General features: G+C 51.7%; 1 protein-coding gene across 1 annotated transcript in view; it reads right to left on the bottom strand.

The window, feature by feature from the left end:
• Slc12a7 (solute carrier family 12 member 7) overlaps positions 1-24522 on the bottom strand; it is a 97358-nt gene extending 72836 nt beyond the window's left edge. Inside the window, exon 1 of the mRNA XM_090332158.1 lies at positions 24343-24522. Within this exon, the coding sequence (XP_090188284.1) occupies positions 24343-24469 (127 nt within the window). The 5' untranslated portion in view covers positions 24470-24522. The remainder of the gene's footprint in view (positions 1-24342) is intronic.
• Positions 24523-24841: the final 319 nt, after the last annotated feature.

Genomic DNA, 24841 nt, shown 5'->3' with positions numbered 1-24841 from the left:
CCCTACCCTCCCACTGCCCAGAGGCCATCTGTCTGTCCTGAGACCCATCCCCAGGCCCCACTGGGCCCAGAGTGACTCCTCTCCCAGCCCCAAGCCAGCCCCATGCGGCTGTCAGAGGTGCACCCAGCCACTGGGAAGCTGGGCTCAAGTTAATCCTTAACTGAGAACCTCACCCTTTGTCCTCAGGGCTTGGCCACCAAGCAGGGCTGGTGGCCTAGAAGGCAGATACCCCAGGGTGGCTCCGCAACTGGGCACTCTCGGCAGAGTCCAGCCTCCTACAGCTCTGGAGGGCAGTGGTCCTGGGTAGGCGCCGGAGGCCACCCTAGACCAGGAGCCTGCACCTGCCGGGGAATCCCTGGCAAGGTCCTGTGGTCAACAGAGCTCGGTGGCCCGGTGTCCACCAGTCTGTCTCCCTGCCAGGCAGCAGGGACAGGGACAAGGTGGCAGACCCCAGCTGGGGTCTCAGACTTCCCCATGGCCTGAGCCCAGGAAAAGCCTCCTTTCTCTGGGAAGTCCATTCTCAGATGCCCTGGAGGGGCCCCCAAATCCACTGGCACCATACATACAGGTGGTGAATGATCTTAAAGGCCAGGTAGGCGGGCGAGGGGTGAAAATTCCCACCCATGCTGGGGCTCCTCCAGCCCGGCCCAGAGCAGTGCTCAAACCCTGCGCCCACCTCCATGGGTGCCCTGGGACCACAGGCAACCCCAGGCCCATGCTCTCCAGTGCACCTTCTAACCACGGCCCTGGACGTCCTGCAAGGCCCTCAGCCCCGCTGACATACGGGTCCCATCACCGCCTTCCCACACTCCACACCACAGCAGATGGTCTTTTCTTTGTGGTCCTCCTAGGTCTTGAGTGCCAGGCCAGGGCACAGTCCCCGAGCCTTCAGCTCAAGGCTACCATCCTACCCCTGAGCCACAACACCATTACTACCCGTTTTCTAGAGATGAACTGGAGGGAAGAGTATCAGGAACATTCCTGCCCCGGCTGGTTTTGAACCACGATCCTCAGAACACAGCCTTCTGAGTAGCCAGGATGGCAGGGTAAGCTAGCACTCCATCCGACAGACCATCTTTACAGCCCAGCAATGGCTGTGGTGAGCAGGGCCAGCGGACTCTGACCTGCCAGGACTCAAGGGACATGCTGGACTGAGAGCCAGGCCCTAGAACCCTCCCTCACAGTGGCCACCTTCTTACCCTTCTCCAGGAGCACCCAGGCCTCCACCTACGGACATCTCAGCACCCACTCCTATAACGTGGAGGTCGGGAGACGTCAGAAACATTGGAGAACGGGAGACAGGAGCATCCACGCTGCCACACGCCGGGGAGGCCCTCACACGAATGAGGGCTGAGCTGGGGAGGGCAGACCCTGGACCCTAGAGAGAGAAGGTGACTCACAAACCCAAGACCACAAACAGACAGTGACCCGAGGCCACCCATGAGAGACTCTGCTGTCCAAACCCAACGCCACGTGATCGGGGGCAAGAGGACCACCCCTCTAAGTCCACAGTACAGGAGTACACACAGAAGACCACCCGTCTAAATCCACAGTATACACACAGAAGACCACCCCTATAAGTCCACAGTATACACACAGAGGACCACCCCTCTAAGTCCACAGTACACACACAGAGGACCACCCCTCTAAGTCCACAGTATACACACAGAAGACCACCCCTCTAAGTCCACAGTATACACACAGAGGACCACCCCTCTAAGTCCACAGTACACACAGAGGACCACCCCTCTAAGTCCACAGTACACACACAGAGGACCACCCCTCTAAGTCCACAGTATACACACAGAGGACCACCCCTCTAAGTCCACAGTATACACAGAGGACCACCCCTCTAAGTCCACAATACACACAGAGAACCACCCCTCTAAGTCCACAGTATACACACAGAGGACCACCCCTCTAAGTCCACAGTATACACAGAGGACCACCCCTCTAAGTCCACAGTACACACACAGAGGACCACCCCTCTAAGTCCACAGTATACACACAGAGGACCACCCGTCTAAGTCCACAGTACACACAGAGGACCACCCCTCTAAGTCCACAGTATACACACAGAGGACCACCCCTCTAAGTCCACAGTATACACACAGAGGACCACCCCTCTAAGTCCACAGTATACACAGAGGACCACCCCTCTAAGTCCACAGTACACACACAGAGGACCACCCCTCTAAGTCCACAGTATACACACAGAGGACCACCCCTCTAAGTCCACAGTATACACAGAGGACCACCCTTCTAAGTCCACAGTATACACACAGAGGACCACCCCTCTAAGTCCACAGTATACACAGAGGACCACCCCTCTAAGTCCACAGTATACACACAGAGGACCACCCCTCTAAGTCCACAGTACACACACAGAGGACCACCCCTCTAAGTCCACAGTATACACACAGAGGACCACCACTCTAAGTCCACAGTACACACGCAGAGGACCACCCCTCTAAGTCCACAGTATACACACAGAGGACCACCCCTCTAAGTCCACAGTACACACAGAGGACCACCCCTCTAAGTCCACAGTATACACACAGAGGACCACCCCTCTAAGTCCACAGTATACACACAGAGGACCACCCCTCTAAGTCCACAGTACACACGCAGAGGACCACCCCTCTAAGTCCACAGTATACACACAGAGGACCACCCCTCTAAGTCCACAGTACACACGCAGAGGACCACCCCTCTAAGTCCACAGTATACACACAGAGGACCACCCCTCTAAGTCCACAGTACACACACAGAGGACCACCCCTCTAAGTCCACAGTATACACAGAGGACCACCCCTCTAAGTCCACAGTACACACAGAGGACCACCCCTCTAAGTCCACAGTACACACAGAGGACCACCCCTCTAAGTCCACAGTATACACACAGAGGACCACCCCTCTAAGTCCACAGTATACACACAGAGGACCACCCCTCTAAGTCCACAGTATACACACAGAGGACCACCCCTCTAAGTCCACAGTATACACACAGAGGACCACCACTCTAAATCCACAGTACACACAGAGGACCACCACTCTAAGTCCACAGTATACACAGAGGACCACCCCTCTAAGTCCACAGTATACACACAGAGGACCACCCCTCTAAGTCCACAGTACACACACAGAGGACCACCCCTCTAAGTCCACAGTATAAACACAGAGGACCACCCCTCTAAGTCCACAGTATACACACAGAGGACCACCCCTCTAAGTCCACAGTACACACACAGAGGACCACCCCTCTAAGTCCACAGTATAAACACAGAGGACCACCACTCTAAGTCCACAGTACACACAGAGGACCACCCCTCTAAGTCCACAGTACACACAGAGGACCACCCCTCTAAGTATACAGTATACACACAGAGGACCACCCCTCTAAGTCCACAGCATACACACAGAAGACCACCCCTCTAAGTCCACAGTACACAGAGGACCACCCCTCTAAGTCCACAGTACACACAGAGGACCACCCCTCTAAGTCCACAGTATACACAGAGGACCACCCCTCTAAGTCCACAGTACACACAGAGGACCACCCCTCTAAGTCCACAGTACACACACAGAGGACCACCCCTCTAAGTCCACAGTACACACACAGGACCACCCCTCTAAGTCTACAGTACACACAGAGGACCACCCCTCTAAGTCCACAGTACACACAGAGGACCACCCCTCTAAGTCCACAGTACACACACAGAGGACCACCCCTCTAAGTCCACAGTACACACACAGAGGACCACCCCTCTAAGTCCACAGTACACACACAGGACCACCCCTCTAAGTCCACAGTACACACAGAGGACCACCCCTCTAAGTCCACAGTACACACACAGAGGACCACCCCTCTAAGTCCACAGTACACACACAGGACCACCCCTCTAAGTCTACAGTACACACAGAGGACCACCCCTCTAAGTCCACAGTATACACAGAGGACCACCCCTCTAAGTCCACAGTACACACACAGAGGACCACCCCTCTAAGTCCACAGTACACACACAGGACCACCCCTCTAAGTCTACAGTACACACAGAGGACCACCCCTCTAAGTCCACAGTATACACAGAGGACCACCCCTCTAAGTCCACAGTACACACACAGAGGACCACCCATCTAAGTCCACAGTACACACACAGGACCACCCCTCTAAGTCTACAGTACACACAGAGGACCACCCCTCTAAGTCCACAGTATACACAGAGCACCACCCCTCTAAGTCCACAGTATACACACAGAGGACCACCCCTCTAAGTCCACAGTATACACAGAGGACCACCCCTCTAAGTCCACAGTACACACAGAGGACCACCCCTCTAAGTCCACAGTATACACACAGAGGACCACCCCTCTAAGTCCACAGTACACACAGAGGACCACCCCTCTAAGTCCACAGTACACACAGAGGACCACCCCTCTAAGTCCACAGTACACACAGAGGACCACCCCTCTAAGTCCACAGTACACACAGAGGACCACCCCTCTAAGTCCACAGTACACACACAGAGGACCACCCCTCTAAGTCCACAGTATACACACAGAGGACCACCACTCTAAGTCCACAGTATACACACAGAGGACCACCCCTCTAAGTCCACAGTACACACACAGAGGACCACCCCTCTAAGTCCACAGTGCACACAGAGGACCACCCCTCTAAGTCCACAGTACACACAGAGGACCACCCCTCTAAGTCCACAGTACACACAGAGGACCACCCCTCTAAGTCCACAGTACACACAGAGGACCACCCCTCTAAGTCCACAGTACACACACAGAGGACCACCCCTCTAAGTCCACAGTATACACACAGAGGACCACCACTCTAAGTCCACAGTATACACACAGAGGACCACCCCTCTAAGTCCACAGTACACACACAGAGGACCACCCCTCTAAGTCCACAGTGCACACAGAGGACCACCCCTCTAAGTCCACAGTATACACAGAGGACCACCCCTCTAAGTCCACAGTATATACAGAGGACCACCCCTCTAAGTCCACAGTATATACAGAGGACCACCCCTCTAAGTCCACAGTATACACACAGAGGACCACCCCTCTAAGTCCACAGTACACACACAGAGGACCACCCCTCTAAGTCCACAGTGCACACAGAGGACCACCCCTCTAAGTCCACAGTACACACAGAGGACCACCCCTCTAAGTCCACAGTACACACAGAGGACCACCCCTCTAAGTCCACAGTACACACAGAGGACCACCCCTCTAAGTCCACAGTACACACACAGAGGACCACCCCTCTAAGTCCACAGTATACACACAGAGGACCACCACTCTAAGTCCACAGTATACACACAGAGGACCACCCCTCTAAGTCCACAGTACACACACAGAGGACCACCCCTCTAAGTCCACAGTGCACACAGAGGACCACCCCTCTAAGTCCACAGTATACACAGAGGACCACCCCTCTAAGTCCACAGTATATACAGAGGACCACCCCTCTAAGTCCACAGTATATACAGAGGACCACCCCTCTAAGTCCACAGTACACACAGAGGACCACCCCTCTAAGTCCACAGTACACACAGAGGACCACCCCTCTAAGTCCACAGTACACACAGAGGACCACCCCTCTAAGTCCACAGTACACACAGAGGACCAGCCCTCTAAGTCCACAGTATACACAGAGGACCACCCCTCTATTCCACAGTACACACACAGAGGACCACCCCTCTAAGTCCACAGTATACACAGAGGACCACCCCTCTATTCCACAGTACACACACAGAGGACCACCCCTCTAAGTCCACAGTACACACAGAGGACCACCCCTCTATTCCACAGTACACACACAGAGGACCACCCCTCTAAGTCCACAGTATACACAGAGGACCACCCCTCTAAGTCCACAGTACACACAGAGGACCACCCCTCTAAGTCCACAGTATACACACAGAGGACCACCCCTCTAAGTCCACAGTACACACAGAGGACCACCCCTCTAAGTCCACAGTACACACAGAGGACCACCCCTCTAAGTCCACAGTACACACAGAGGACCACCCCTCTAAGTCCACAGTGTACACACAGAGGACCACCCCTCTAAGTCCACAGTATACACACAGAGGACCACCCCTCTAAGTCCACAGTATACACACAGAGGACCACCCCTCTAAGTCCACAGTATACACACAGAAGACCCACTCCTCTAAGCACATGGCATAGGCCTACAGACATAGTTCTACGTGCACACACTTAATCACATGATGGCAGACCTTAAGGGCACTACAAGCTAGACCACCAGAATACAGTGACTACAACCGTCTCCGTACTGACTCCACATGTGATGAACACAACCATCTCTGTACTGACTCCACATGTGATGAACACAACCATCTCTGTACTGACTCCACACGTGTGATGAACACAACCATCTCTGTACTGACTCCACATGTGATGAACACAACCATCTCTGTACTGACTCCACATGTGATGAACACAACCATCTCTGTACTGACTCCACATGTGATGAACACAACCATCTCTGTACTGACTCCACATGTGATGAACACAACCATCTCTGTACTGACTCCACACGTGTGATGAACACAACCATCTCTGTACTGACTCCACATGTGATGAACACAACCATCTCTGTACTGACTCCACACGTGTGATGAACACAACCATCTCTGTACTGACTCCACATGTGATGAACACAACCATCTCTGTACTGACTCCACATGTGATGAACACAACCATCTCTGTACTGACTCCACACGTGTGATGAACACAACCATCTCTGTACTGACTCCACACATGTGATGAACACAACCATCTCTGTAGTGACTCCACATGTGATGAACACAACCATCTCTGTACTGACTCCACACGTGTGATGAACACAACCATCTCTGTAGTGACTCCACACATGTGATGAACACAACCATCTCTGTAGTGACTCCACATGTGATGAACACAACCATCTCTGTACTGACTCCACACGTGGTGAACACAACCATCTCTGTACTGACTCCACATGTGATGAACACAACAATCTCTGTACTGACTCCACACGTGTGATGAACACAACCATCTCTGTACTGACTCCACATGTGATGAACAAAACCATCTCTGTACTGACTCCACACGTGTGATGAACACAACCATCTCTGTACTGACTCCACATGTGATGAACACAACCATCTCTGTACTGACTCCACATGTGATGAACACAACCATCTCTGTACTGACTCCACATGTGATGAACACAACCATCTCTGTACTGACTCCACATGTGATGAACACAACCATCTCTATACTGACTCCACACGTGTGATGAACACAACCATCTCTGTACTGACTCCACATGTGATGAACACAACCATCTCTGTACTGACTCCACACGTGTGATGAACACAACCATCTCTGTACTGACTCCACATGTGATGAACACAACCATCTCTGTACTGACTCCACATGTGATGAACACAACCATCTCTGTACTGACTCCACACGTGTGATGAACACAACCATCTCTGTAGTGACTCCACACATGTGATGAACACAACCATCTCTGTAGTGACTCCACATGTAATGAACACAACCATCTCTGTACTGACTCCACACGTGGTGAACACAACCATCTCTGTACTGACTCCACATGTGATGAACACAACCATCTCTGTACTGACTCCACACGTGTGATGAACACAACCATCTCTGTACTGACTCCACATGTGATGAACACAACCATCTCTGTACTGACTCCACATGTGATGAACACAACCATCTCTGTACTGACTCCACATGTGATGAACACAACCATCTCTGTACTGACTCCACATGTGTGATGAACACAACCATCTCTGTACTGACTCCACACATGTGATGAACACAACCCTCTCTGTAGTGACTCCACATGTGATGAACACAACCATCTCTGTACTGACTCCACACATGTGATGAACACAATCATCTCTGTACTGACTCCACATGTGATGAACACAACCATCTCTGTACTGACTCCACACGTGTGATGAACACAACCATCTCTGTACTGACTCCACACATGTGATGAACACAACCATCTCTGTAGTGACTCCACATGTGATGAACACAACCATCTCTGTACTGACTCCACACGTGGTGAACACAACCATCTCTGTACTGACTCCACATGTGATGAACACAACCATCTCTGTACTGACTCCCCATGTGTGATGAACACAACCATCTCTGTACTGACTCCACACATGTGGTGAACACAACCATCTCTGTACTGACTCCACACATGTGATGAACACAACCATCTCTGTACTGACTCCACACATGATGAACACAACCATCTCTGTACTGACTCCACACATGTGATGAACACAACCATCTCTGTAGTGACTCCACATGTGTGGTGAACACAACCATCTCTGTACTGACTCCACACGTGTGATGAACACAACCATCTCTGTACTGACTCCACACATGTGATGAACACAACCATCTCTGTAGTGACTCCACATGTGATGAACACAACCATCTCTGTACTGACTCCACACGTGGTGAACACAACCATCTCTGTACTGACTCCACATGTGATGAACACAACCATCTCTCTACTGACTCCACACGTGTGATGAACACAACCATCTCTGTACGGACTCCACACGTGTGATGAACACAACCATCTCTGTACTGACTCCACACATGTGATGAACACAACCATCTCTGTACTGACTCCACATGTGATGAACACAACCATCTCTCTACTGACTCCACACGTGTGATGAACACAACCATCTCTGTACTGACTCCACACATGTGATGAACACAACCATCTCTGTACTGACTCCACACGTGTGATGAACACAACCATCTCTGTAGTGACTCCACATGTGATGAACACAACCATCTCTGTACTGACTCCACACGTGTGATGAACACAACCATCTCTGTACTGACTCCACACATGTGATGAACACAACCATCTCTGTAGTGACTCCACATGTGATGAACACAACCATCTCTGTTCTGACTCCACATGTGATGAACACAACCATCTCTGTACTGACTCCACACGTGTGATGAACACAACCATCTCTGTACTGACTCCACATGTGATGAACACAACCATCTCTGTACTGACTCCACACATGTGATGAACACAACCATCTCTGTACTGACTCCACACGTGTGATGGACACAACCATCTCTGTACTGACTCCACACATGTGATGAACACAACCATCTCTGTACTGACTCCACATGTGATGAACACAACCATCTCTGTACTGACTCCACACGTGTGATGAACACAACCATCTCTGTAGTGACTCCACATGTGATGAACACAACCATCTCTGTACTGACTCCACACGTGTGATGAACACAACCATCTGTGTACTAACTCCACACATGGTGAACACAACCATCTCTGTACTGACTCCACATGTGATGTACACAACCATCTCTGTACTGACTCCACACGTGTGATGAACACAACCATCTCTGTACTGACTCCACACATGTGATGAACACAACCATCTCTGTACTGACTCCACATGTGATGAACACAACCATCTCTGTACTGACTCCACACGTGTGATGAACACAACCATCTCTGTACTGACTCCACATGTGATGAACACAACCATCTCTGTACTGACTCCACACATGTGATGAACACAACCATCTCTGTACTGACTCCACACGTGTGATGGACACAACCATCTCTGTACTGACTCCACACATGTGATGAACACAACCATCTCTGTACTGACTCCACATGTGATGAACACAACCATCTCTGTACTGACTCCACACGTGTGATGAACACAACCATCTCTGTAGTGACTCCACATGTGATGAACACAACCATCTCTGTACTGACTCCACACGTGTGATGAACACAACCATCTGTGTACTAACTCCACACATGGTGAACACAACCATCTCTGTACTGACTCCACATGTGATGTACACAACCATCTCTGTACTGACTCCACACGTGTGATGAACACAACCATCTCTGTACTGACTCCACACATGTGATGAACACAACCATCTCTGTACTGACTCCACATGTGATGAACACAACCATCTCTGTACTGACTCCACATGTGATGAACACAACCATCTCTGTACTGACTCCACACGTGTGATGAACACCACCATCTCTGTACTGACTCCACACATGTGATGAACACAACCATCTCTGTACTGACTCCACATGTGATGAACACAACCATCTCTGTACTGACTCCACATGTGATGAACACAACCATCTCTGTACTGACTCCACATGTGATGAACACAACCATCTCTCTACTGACTCCACACGTGTGATGAACACAACCATCTCTGTACTGACTCCACATGTGATGAACACAACCATCTCTGTACTGACTCCACACATGTGATGAACACAACCATCTCTGTACTGACTCCACACGTGGTGAACACAACCATCTCTGTACTGACTCCACATGTGATGAACACAACCATCTCTGTACTGACTCCACATGTGATGAACACAACCATCTCTGTACTGACTCCACATGTGGTGAACACAACCATCTCTGTACTGACTCCACACGTGTGATGAACACAACCATCTCTGTACTGACTCCACACGTGGTGAACACAACCATCTCTGTACTGACTCCACATGTGATGAACACAACCATCTCTGTACTGACTCCACATGTGATGAACACAACCATCTCTGTACTGACCCACACATGTGATGAACACAACCATCTCTGTACTGACTCCACACGTGTGATGAACACAACCATCTCTGTACTGACTGCACACGTGGTGAACACAACCATCTCTGTACTGACTCCACATGTGATGAACACAACCATCTCTGTACTGACTCCACACATGTGATGAACACAACCATCTCTGTACTGACTCCACACATGTGATGAACACAACCATCTCTGTACTGACTCCACATGTGATGAACACAACCATCTCTGTACTGACTCCACACGTGTGATGAACACAACCATCTCTGTACTGACTCCACACATGGTGAACACAACCATCTCTGTACTGACTCCACATGTGATGAACACAACCATCACTGTACTGACTCCACACGTGTGATGAACACAACCATCTCTGTACTGACTCCACACATGATGAACACAACCATCTCTGTACTGACTCCACACGTGTGATGAACACAACCATCTCTGTACTGACTCCACACGTGTGATGAACACAACCATCTCTGTACTGACTCCACATGTGATGAACACAACCATCTCTGTACTGACTCCACATGTGATGAACACAACCATCTCTGTACTGACTCCACACATGTGATGAACACAACCATCTCTGTACTGACTCCACATGTGGTGAACACAACCATCTCTGTACTGACTCCACAGGTGTGATGAACACAACCATCTCTGTAGTGACTCCACATGTGATGAACACAACCATCTCTGTACTGACTCCACACGTGTGATGAACACAACCATCTCTGTACTGACTCCACACATGTGATGAACACAACCATCTCTGTAGTGACTCCACATGTGATGAACACAACCATCTCTGTACTGACTCCACACGTGTGATGAACACAACCATCTCTGTACTGACTCTGCACGTGATGAACACAACCATCTCTGTACTGACTCCGCACGTGATGAACACAACCATCTCTGTACTGACTCCACACATGTGATGAACACACACATCTCTGTACTGACTCCACATGTGATGAACACAACCATCTCTGTACTGACTCCACAGGTGTGATGAACACAACCATCTCTGTACTGACTCCACACATGTGATGAACACACACATCTCTGTACTGACTCCACATGTGTGATGAACACAACCATCTCTGTACTGACTCCACATGTGTGATGAACACAACCATCTCTGTACTGACTCCACACATGTGATGAACACACACATCTCTGTACTGACTCCACCTGTGATGAACACCACCATCTCTGTACTGACTCCACAGGTGTGATGAACACAACCATCTCTGTACTGACTCCACACATGTGATGAACACACACATCTCTGTACTGACTCCACATGTGATGAACACAACCATCTCTGTACTGACTCCACAGGTGTGATGAACACAACCATCTCTGTACTGACTCCACACATGTGATGAACACACACATCTCTGTACTGACTCCACATGTGATGAACACAACCATCTCTGTACTGACTCCACAGGTGTGATGAACACAACCATCTCTGTACTGACTCCACACATGTGATGAACACACACATCTCTGTACTGACTCCACATGTGATGAACACAACCATCTCTGTACTGACTCCACACGTGTGATGAACACAACCATCTCTGTACTGACTCCACATGTGATGAACACAACCATCTCTGTACTGACTCCACATGTGATGAACACAACCATCTCTGTACTCACTCCACACGTGTGATGAACACAACCATCTCTGTACTGACTCCACACATGTGATGAACACAACCATCTCTGTACTGACTCCACATGTGATGAACACAACCATCTCTGTACTGACTCCACATGTGATGAACACCACCATCTCCGTACTGACTCCACATGTGATGAACACAACCATCTCTGTACTGACTCCACACGTGTGATGAAGACAACCATATCTGTACAGACTGCACACGTGTGATGAACAGAACCATCTCTGTACTGACTCCACACATGTGATGAACACAACCATCTCTGTACTGACTCCACATGTGATGAACACAACCATCTCTGCACTGACTCCACACATGTGATGAACACAACCGTCTCTGTACTGACTCCACATGTGATGAACACAACCATCTCTGTACTGACTCCACACGTGTGATGAACACAACCGTCTCTGTACTGACACCACATGTGATGAACACAACCATCTCTGTACTGACTCCACATGTGATGAACACAACCATCTCTGTACTGACTCCACACGTGTGATGAACACAACCGTCTCTGTACTGACTCCACATGTGATGAACACAACCATCTCTGTACTGACTCCACATGTGATGAACACAACCATCTCTGTACTGACTCCACACGTGTGATGAAGACAACCATATCTGTACAGACTGCACACATGTGATGAACACAACCATCTCTGTACTGACTCCACACGTGTGATGAACACAACCATCTCTGTACTGACTCCACATGTGATGAACATAACCATCTCTGTACTGACTCCACACATGTGATGAACACAACCATCTCTGTACTGACTCCACACATGTGATGAACACAACCATCTCTGTACTGACTCCACACATGTGATGAACACAACCATCTCTGTACTGACTCCACATGTGATGAACACAACCATCTCTGTACTGACTCCACACGTGTGATGAACACAACCATCTCTGTAGTGACTCCACATGTGATGAACACAACCATCTCTGTACTGACTCCACATGTGATGAACACAACCATCTCTGTACTGACTCCACACGTGTGATGAACACAACCATCTCTGTACTGACTCCACACGTGTGATGAACACAACCATCTTTGTACTGACTCCACACGTGATGAACACAACCATCACTGTACTGACTCCACATGTGATGAACACAACCATCTCTGTACTGACTCCACATGTGATGAACACAACCATCTCTGTACTGACTCCACATGTGATGAACACAACCATCTCTGTACTGACTCCACATGTGATGAACACAACCATCTCTGTACTGACTCCACACATGTGATGAACACAACCATCTCTGTACTGACTCCACACATGTGATGAACACAACCATCTCTGTACTGACTCCACACGTGTGATGAACACAACCATCTCTGTACTGACTCCACACATGTGATGAACACAACCATCTTTGTACTGACTCCACACGTGTGATGAACACAACCATCTCTGTACTGACTCCACATGTGATGAACACAACCATCTCTGTACTGACTCCACACATGTGATGAACACAACCATCTCTGTACTGACTCCACACATGTGATGAACACAACCATCTTTGTACTGACTCCACACGTGTGATGAACACAACCATCTCTGTACTGACTCCACACATGTGATAAACACAACCATCTCTGTACTGACTCCACACATGTGATGAACACAACCATCTCTGTACTGACTCCACACATGTGAGGAACACAACCATCTCTGTACCAACTCCACATGTGTTGAACACAACCATCTCTGTACTGACTCCACACGTGTGGTGAACACAACCATCTCTGTACTGACTCCACACGTGTGATGAACACAACCATCTCTGTACTGACTCCACATGTGATGAACACAACCATCTCTGTACTGACTCCACATGTGATGAACACAACCATCTCTGTACTGACTCCACATGTGGTGAACACAACCATCTCTGTACTGACTCCACAGGTGTGATGAACACAACCATCTCTGTACTGACTCCACACATGTGATGAACACAACCATCTCTGTAGTGACTCCACACATGTGATGAACACAACCATCTCTGTACTGACTCCACACATGGTGAACACAACCATCTCTGTACTGACTCCACATGTGATGAACACAACCATCTCTGTACTGACTCCACACATGTGATGAACACAACCATCTCTGTACTGACTCCACATGTGGTGAACACAACCATCTCTGTACTGACTCCACAGGTGTGATGAACACAACCATCTCTGTACTGACTCCACACATGTGATGAACACAACCATCTCTGTACTGACTCCACACTTGTGATGAACACAACCATCTCTGTACTGACTCCACATGTGATGAACACAACCATCTCTGTACTGACTCCACACGTGATGAACACAACCATCTCTGTACTGACTCCACACATGTGATGAACACAACCATCTCTGTACTGACTCCACACATGTGATGAACACAACCATCTCTGTAGTGACTCCACACATGTGATGAACACAACCATCTCTGTACTGACTCCACACTTGTGATGAACACAACCATCTCTGTACTGACTCCACATGTGATGAACACAACCATCTCTGTACTGACTCCACACATGTGATGAACACAACCATCTCTGTACTGACTCCACACATGTGATGAACACAACCATCTCTGTACTGACTCCACACATGTGATGAACACAACCATCTCTGTAGTGACTCCACACATGTGATGAACACAACCATCTCTGTAGTGACTCCACATGTGATGAACACAACCATCTCTGTACTGACTCCACACGTGTGATGAACACAACCATCTCTGTACTGACTCCACATGTGATGAACACAACCATCTCTGTACTGACTCCACACATGTGATGAACACAACCATCTCTGTACTGACTCCACATGTGGTGAACACAACCATCTCTGTACTGACTCCACAGGTGTGATGAACACAACCATCTCTGTACTGACTCCACACATGTGATGAACACAACCATCTCTGTACTGACTCCACACTTGTGATGAACACAACCATCTCTGTACTGACTCCACATGTGATGAACACAACCATCTCTGTACTGACTCCACACGTGTGATGAACACAACCATCTCTGTACTGACTCCACATGTGATGAACACAACCATCTCTGTACTGACTCCACACGTGATGAACACAACCATCTCTGTACTGACTCCACATGTGATGAACACAACCATCTCTGTACTGACTCCACACATGTGATGAACACAACCATCTCTGTACTGACTCCACACATGTGATGAACACAACCATCTCTGTAGTGACTCCACACATGTGATGAACACAACCATCTCTGTAGTGACTCCACATGTGATGAACACAACCATCTCTGTACTGACTCCACACGTGTGATGAACACAACCATCTCTGTACTGACTCCACACATGTGATGAACACAACCATCTCTGTAGTGACTCCACATGTGATGAACACAACCATCTCTGTACTGACTCCACACGTGTGATGAACACAACCATCTCTGTACTGACTCCACATGTGATGAACACAACCATCTCTGTACTGACTCCACACGTGTGATGAACACAACCATCTCTGTACTGACTCCACATGTGATGAACACAACCATCTCTGTACTGACTCCACACGTGTGATGGACACAACCATCTCTGTACTGACTCCACATATGATGAACACAACCATCTCTGTACTGACTCCACATGTGATGAACACAACCATCTCTGTAGTGACTCCACACGTGTGATGAACACAACCATCTCTGTACTGACTCCACATGTGATGAACACAACCATCTCTGTACTGACTCCACACGTGTGATGAACACAACCATCTCTGTACTGACTCCACACATGTGATGAACACAACCATCTCTGTACTGACTCCACATGTGATGAACACAACCATCTTTGTACTGACTCCACATGTGATGAACACAACCATCTCTGTACTGACTCCACACATGTGATGAACACAACCATCTCTGTACTGACTCCACACATTTGATGAACACAACCATCTCTGTACTGACTCCACACATGTGATGAACACAACCATCTCTGTACTGACTCCACATGTGGTGAACACAACCATCTCTGTACTGACTCCACAGGTGTGATGAACACAACCATCTCTGTACTGACTCCACACATGTGATGAACACAACTATCTCTGTAGTGACTCCACATGTGATGAACACAACCATCTCTGTACTGACTCCACAGGTGTGATGAACACAACCATCTCTGTACTGACTCCACATGTGATGAACACAACCATCTCTGTACTGACTCCACATGTGGTGAACACAACCATCTCTGTACTGACTCCACAGGTGTGATGAACACAACCATCTCTGTACTGACTCTACACATGTGATGAACACAACCATCTCTGTACTGACTCCACACATTTGATGAACACAACCATCTCTGTACTGACTCCACACATGTGATGAACACAACCATCTCTGTACTGACTCCACATGTGGTGAACACAACCATCTCTGTACTGACTCCACAGGTGTGATGAACACAACCATCTCTGTACTGACTCCACACATGTGATGAACACAACCATCTCTGTAGTGACTCCACATGTGATGAACACAACCATCTCTGTACTGACTCCACATGTGATGAACACAACCATCTCTGTACTGACTCCACACATTTGATGAACACAACCATCTCTGTACTGACTCCACACATGTGATGAACACAACCATCTCTGTACTGACTCCACATGTGGTGAACACAACCATCTCTGTACTGACTCCACAGGTGTGATGAACACAACCATCTCTGTACTGACTCCACACATGTGATGAACACAACCATCTCTGTACTGACTCCACACGTGATGAACACAACCATCTCTGTAGTGACTCCACACTTGTGATGAACACAACCATCTCTGTACTGACTCCACATGTGATGAACACAACCATCTCTGTACTGACTCCACACGTGATGAACACAACCATCTCTGTACTGACTCCACATGTGATAAACACAACCATCTCTGTACTGACTCCACATGTGATGAACACAACCATCTCTGTACTGACTCCACACTTGTGATGAACACAACCATCTCTGTAGTGACTCCACATGTGATGAACACAACCATCTCTGTACTGACTCCACAGGTGTGATGAACACAACCATCTCTGTACTGACTCCACATGTGATGAACACAACCATCTCTGTACTGACTCCACACTTGTGATGAACACAACCATCTCTGTACTGACTCCACATGTGATGAACACAACCATCTCTATACTGACTCCACACGTGATGAACACAACCATCTCTGTACTGACTCCACATGTGATGAACACAACCATCTCTGTACTGACTCCACACTTGTGATGAACACAACCATCTCTGTACTGACTCCACATGTGATGAACACAACCATCTCTGTACTGACTCCACACGTGATGAACACAACCATCTCTGTACTGACTCCACATGTGATAAACACAACCATCTCTGTACTGACTCCACATGTGATGAACACAACCATCTCTGTACTGACTCCACACATGTGATGAACACAACCATCTCTGTACTGACTCCACACGTGTGATGAACACAACCATCTCTGTAGTGACTCCACATGTGATGAACACAACCATCTCTGTACTGACTCCACACGTGTGATGAACACAACCATCTCTGTACTGACTCCACACGTGTGATGAACACAACCATCTCTGTACTGACTCCACACGTGTGATGAACACAACCATCTCTGTACTGACTCCACACATGTGATGAACACAACCATCTCTGTACTGACTCCACATGTGATGAACACAACCATCTCTGTACTGACTCCACATGTGATGAACACAACCATCTCTGTACTGACTCCACATGTGATGAACACAACCATCTCTGTACTGACTCCACACATGTGATGAACACAACCATCTCTGTACTGACTCCACACATGTGATAAACACAACCATCTCTGTACTGACTCCACATGTGATGAACACAACCATCTCTGTACTGACTCCACACTTGTGATGAACACAACCATCTCTGTACTGACTACACACGTGTGATTAACACAACCATCTCTGTACTGACTCCACACATGGTGAACACAACCATCTCTGTACTGACTCCACACGTGATGAACACAACCATCTCTGTACTGACTCCACATGTGATGAACACAACCATCTCTGTACTGACTCCACACTTGTGATGAACACAACCATCTCTGTACTGACTACACACTTGTGATTAACACAACCATCTCTGTACTGACTCCACACATGGTGAACACAACCATCTCTGTACTGACTCCACACGTGTGATGAACACAACCATCTCTGTACTGACTCCACATGTGATGAACACAACCATCTCTGTACTGACTCCACATGTGATGAACACAACCATCTCTGTACTGACTCCACACGTGTGATGAACACAACCATCTCTGTACTGACTCCACACGTGTGATGAACACAACCATCTCTGTACTGACTCCACATGTGATGAACACAACCATCTCTGTACTGACTCCACACGTGTGATGAACACAACCATCTCTGTACTGACTCCACATGTGATGAACACAACCATCTCTGTACTGACTCCACACATGGTGAACACAACCATCTCTGTACTGACTCCACACATGGTGAACACAACCATCTCTGTACTGACTCCACACGTGTGATGAACACAACCATCTCTGTACTGACTCCACATGTGATGAACATAACCATCTCTGTACTGACTCCACATGTGATGAACACAACCATCTCTGTACTGACTCCACATGTGATGAACACAACCATCTCTGTACTGACTCCACATGTGATGAACACAACCATCTCTGTACTGACTCCACATGTGATGAACACAACCATCTCTGTACTGACTCCACACGTGTGATGAACACAACCATCTCTGTACTGACTCCACACGTGTGATGAACACAACCATCTCTGTACTGACTCCACACGTGTGATGAACACAACCATCTCTGTACTGACTCCACATGTGGTGAACACAACCATCTCTGTACTGACTCCACATGTGATGAACACAACCATCTCTGTACTGACTCCACACGTGTGATGAACACAACCATCTCTGTACTGACTCCACACGTGTGATGAACACAACCATCTCTGTACTGACTCCACACGTGTGATGAACACAACCATCTCTGTACTGACTCCACATGTGCTGAACACAACCATCTCTGTACTGACTCCACACATGTGGTGAACACAACCATCTCTGTACTGACTCCACATGTGATGAACACAACCATCTCTGTACTGACTCCACATGTGCTGAACACAACCATCTCTGTACTGACTCCACACATGTGGTGAACACAACCATCTCTGTACTGACTCCACACGTGTGATGAACACAACCATCTCTGTACTGACTCCACATGTGATGAACACAACCATCTCTGTACTGACTCCACACGTGTGATGAACACAACCATCTCTGTACTGACTCCACACGTGTGGTGAACACAACCATCTCTGTACTGACTCCACACATGTGATGAACACAACCATCTCTGTACTGACTCCACACATGGTGAACACAACCATCTCTGTACTGACTCCACATGTGATGAACACAACCATCTCTGTACTGACTCCACACGTGTGATGAACACAACCATCTCTGTACTGACTCCATACGTGTGATGAACACAACCATCTCTGTACTGACTCCACACGTGTGATGAACACAACCATCTCTGTACTGACTCCACATGTGCTGAACACAACCATCTCTGTACTGACTCCACACATGTGGTGAACACAACCATCTCTGTACTGACTCCACATGTGATGAACACAACCATCTCTGTACTGACTCCACATGTGCTGAACACAACCATCTCTGTACTGACTCCACATGTGATGAACACAACCATCTCTGTACTGACTCCACATGTGATGAACACAACCATCTCTGTACTGACTCCACATGTGATGAACACAACCATCTCTGTACTGACTCCACATGTGATGAACACAACCATCTCTGTACTGACTCCACACGTGTGGTGAACACAACCATCTCTGTACTGACTCCACACATGTGATGAACACAACCATCTCTGTACTGACTCCACACATGGTGAACACAACCATCTCTGTACTGACTCCACACGTGATGAACACAACCATCTCTGTACTGACTCCACATGTGATGAACACAACCATCTCTGTACTGTCTCCACATGTGATGAACACAACCATCTCTGTACTGTCTCCACAGCCTCAATATCAGACCAGGTGGTGCTGGGGTCCACTGATGACTGACCCTGCCAAGGTAGTCTCTGGCCACAGGTCCCTTCCTAACACCCTGGGAAGGCAGCTGTTTCTCTGTCCTCCGTTAGGACAGACTCAGGAAACCTATGTCTGACTCTGTTCCCGACTCCCCACATTCCAGTGGTGAGTCCCCTGTGACTGCTGGCGAGTGTCACGGCACCATCCCGGGGGGCTGCCAAGTGTGCCCCCCACAGAAAGGTATCCCAGTCCGCATGACGGCCTACAGATGTCACAATGAGCATATGTGGAATGGGGTCAGCTCTACAGATGGTGGCAGCCTCTCCTCTCCAGATCCCGCGCCACAGACACTGCAGAGCACAAACACATAGGCAAGGGATCAAAAAGAGGGCCAGCCATCGGTCCTGGAGAAGTCTGCCCCCAAAGCTATCACTGACAAGGGTGCTGGGTGGCAGAAGGGCAGATCAGGGAGGAGAGGCCCCACAGAAACCTGGGAGGACAGGAAGAGACCAAGGCCCGTGGACACCCGGCTGCATCTTGGCTCAGGAGAAGAGCACCCACCCATCCGTAAAGCAGTGTCCTGCCTCCCAGCATGGGTTCCACACCAGCTCTGAGAGCAGCCCCATGCAGCACCCGAAGTCAGCATGTGCTCCCCCCTTGTAGAGGAGCCTCACAGTGAACAAAGCACAGGAAATGTTCTGTCCTGTACAAGTGTGAAGGGGTGTGGTGCCTGCTCCGGGGCAAGCCCCAGGACCCTTCCAGAAACAGCAGGATGTGGAGGGGCATGTCTACAATTCCAACACTCACACGCGGAGGCCCACCTGGGAAACTCAGGGAGACCCTGTCTCACCACGCGCGCACTGGCACAGCGCGTGCAGGGCCCTGCGTGTAACCCCACCCTCGGGGGACATGAGGAAGCAAAGGGTGAGCGTGGGCTGCTCACCTGCCCAGGCTGCCCCTCCCACATCAACTCATCTGCCAAGAGGTCACCACAGGGGGCCCGCGGGGTGCATGTGGGCCTCTGAAGGACGGCGCAGGCCCCCTGGACACAGCAGCAGGGACGGGTTAAGACTCAAAGTCCAGCCTGAACAGTGGTCCTAGAAAAACCTCACTCAGTCTTTCCGTCACCCGCCTCCTCAGCACGTAAGCCGCCGAGGCCCGGGGCTGCTGGCCTCTTCCTGCCCTGGGGTCACAGGCCAGCAGGCCTCTTACAGGCAGAGTCCCTCTGCTCGGCAGGTTGGCTGGCCCAGGAACCCGCTCCACAATAACCTGGTACGCCTCCTGAGAGGAAGCTGGCCCTTCTCTGGCATACCTCCCAGCCAGTGCCCAGGTGGGAGTCTCACCTGAACTCAGCACAGAGCCCACCCCGTCCTCGGAGCCTTCCCTCAGACCTGACTTCCAAACAGCTCACCAGGGACAAGAGCAGAAGAGAGGAGGGGCCTCTCCCTCAACAAGCCACACTCACACGTGTCTGCATTCGGCCACTGGGAACCTCTGTTCCCGGGAGGGGGTCGTTTTAACACTGCCCACCAGACAGACCCTGTGAGAGCCCGGCGGTCACCCAGACCACTCCAGTGAGGTACAAGCTGTCCTCGCACAGAGTGTGCAGAGCCACTACAGGAAGTGGGTGAGCCCCCGACCTACCACGTCACTGGGGCTCCCAGAAGTGAGCTCAGAGGAAGTGCCTGCCTTGCTTGCCTCTGAGGCCAGGCTCAAGACGAGCAGGGGCCTGGAATTCCAGCCAGGCTCAGAGCAGGGCATGTGGCAAGGACAGCTGCACCACTTCCTCAACACCCCCACAAAGGCCCGGTCATCACAGAGAAACCAGGCCTAGGGACGAGGCAACTGGCTCAAGGTGATCTGAAAGTCACGGCCAGGACGCTGGGAGCTGGGGTGGACTCCCAGCCACAAGAGGTCCAGGCGGCAGACTCGGAGCCCAGAACAAAGCAGGCAGGGACTCCGCAGCCAGGCTGGAGCGGTGGATGCTGAGCAGTCAAGTAACTCTCCTGGTCCCGCGCCGACTGCCACCCCTCCACCACTGCAGCCCAGACGGACAGTAGTGGAACACACAACCCAGGGAGACCACCGGATGGAGAGCCCAGGTCCCAGGAGCCACCCACCCCAGACACCTACCCCAGACCACCCACCCTGAGACCACCTATTACAGACCACCCACCCTGAGAGACGACCTACCCTGAGAGACCACCTACCCCAGACCACCTACCACAGAGACTACCCACCCCAGACCACCCATCCCAGACCACCTACCACAGAGACTACCCACCCCAGACCACCCACTCTGAGACCACCTACCATACTGACCACCCACCCCAGAGACCACCCACCCCAGACCCCACGCAGGGACCAGCGCCCTCCTCCCGCAGATTCCACCCAGGAACTCTGCGTCCTCATGTCCCGAGGCTCCGCAGCGCAGCTGGGCGCCTGCCCGTCCTCCTCGTCCTCCTCGTCCTCCCTGGCCGGCGGGCGTGGGTAAAGTGTAAAGTGCCCTCGAAGACACCCGACGAGTGTCCGCCCCCGGGCGCCAAGAGCGGGCGGGGGCCTGGGGGGGCCGGGGAGGACTGGGGGGGGGGAGGACCGGGGAGGAGGACCGGGGAGGAGGAGGACCCGGGGAGGAGGACCGGGGAGGAGGACCGGGGAGGAGGACCCGGGGAGGAGGAGGACCGGGGAGGAGGAGGACCGGGGAGGAGGAGGACCGGGGAGGAGGAGGACCCGGGGAGGAGGACCGGGGAGGAGGAGAACCGGGGAGGAGGAGGACCGGGAAGGAGGACCGGGGAGGAGGACCCGGGGAGGAGGAGGACCGGGGAGGAGGAGGACCCGGGGAGGAGGACCGGGGAGGAGGAGGACCCGGGGAGGAGGACCGGGGAGGAGGAGGACCCGGGGAGGAGGACCGGGGAGGAGGAGGACCCGGGGAGGAGGACCGGGGAGGAGGAGGACCCGGGGAGGAGGACCGGGGAGGAGGAGGACCCGGGGAGGAGGACCGGGGAGGAGGAGGACCCGGGGAGGAGGACCGGGGAGGAGGAGGACCCGGGGAGGAGGACCGGGGAGGAGGAGAACCGGGGAGGAGGAGGACCGGGAAGGAGGACCGGGGAGGAGGACCCGGGGAGGAGGAGGACCGGGGAGGAGGAGGACCGGGGAGGAGGACCGGGGAGGAGGAGGACCCGGGGAGGAGGACCGGGGAGGAGGAGAACCGGGGAGGAGGAGGACCGGGAAGGAGGACCGGGGAGGAGGACCCGGGGAGGAGGAGGACCGGGGAGGAGGAGGACCGGGGAGGAGGACCGGGGAGGAGGAGGACCCGGGGAGGAGGAGGACCGGGGAGGAGGAGGACCGGGGAGGAGGACCGGGGAGGAGGACCCGGGGAGGAGGAGGACCGGGGAGGAGGAGGACCGGGGAGGAGGAGGACCGGGGAGGAGGCCCCGCCCCGCCGCGCCGGGCACTCGGCTCCGCAGGGCTCGCGCGGACCGTGCGCGGGGCCCAGGCCGCCCAGCCCGCCCAGCGCGGGCGCCGAGGCCCGGCCGCCTTTGTGCGGCGGCGGCAGGACGGCAGGGCGGCAGGACGGCAGGACGGCAGGACGCGCTCACCCGGGCCGGGCGCGGCCGGGTCCTCGTCGTCCGCGGGCGCCGGCGTCTCCGTGCGCCCGGCCGCCTCGGCCCCGCCGCCGCCGTCGGCGCGCGCCTCCACGGGAACCACGGTGAAGTTGGTCGGCATCGCGCCACGCCGCCGCTCGGCCCGGAGCCTCCGCCGCCCGCCGCCGCGGCCCGGCTCGGCAGGGCGGGAGGGGCGGGGCCGCCGGCCTCACGTGATCGCCCCGCCCGCCCGGCCCGCGGAAAAGTTTGCCTGGGGCGCCGGGGGCGTGGTCGGCGGGAGGGGGCGTGGTCGGCGGGAGGGGCGGGGCCGGCGGCGGGGCGTGGTCGGCGGCGAGGGGCTGGGCCGGCGGCGGGGCGGGGTCGGCGGTGAGGGGCGGGGCCGGCGGCGGGGCGGGGTCGGCGGTGAGGGGCGGGGCCGGCGGCGGGGCGGGGTCGGCGGTGAGGGGCGGGGCCGGCGGCGGGGCGTGGTCGGCGGCGAGGGGCTGGGCCGGCG

The sequence above is a fragment of the Megascapheus bottae genome, chromosome 4 (assembly GCF_031878675.1).
Source record: "Megascapheus bottae isolate mThoBot1 chromosome 4, mThoBot2.hap1, whole genome shotgun sequence".
Taxonomy (NCBI): Eukaryota; Metazoa; Chordata; class Mammalia; order Rodentia; family Geomyidae; genus Megascapheus; species Megascapheus bottae.
The sequence above is the reverse complement of the archived record's forward strand: the minus strand, read 5'-3'. Positions and strand labels throughout refer to the sequence as shown.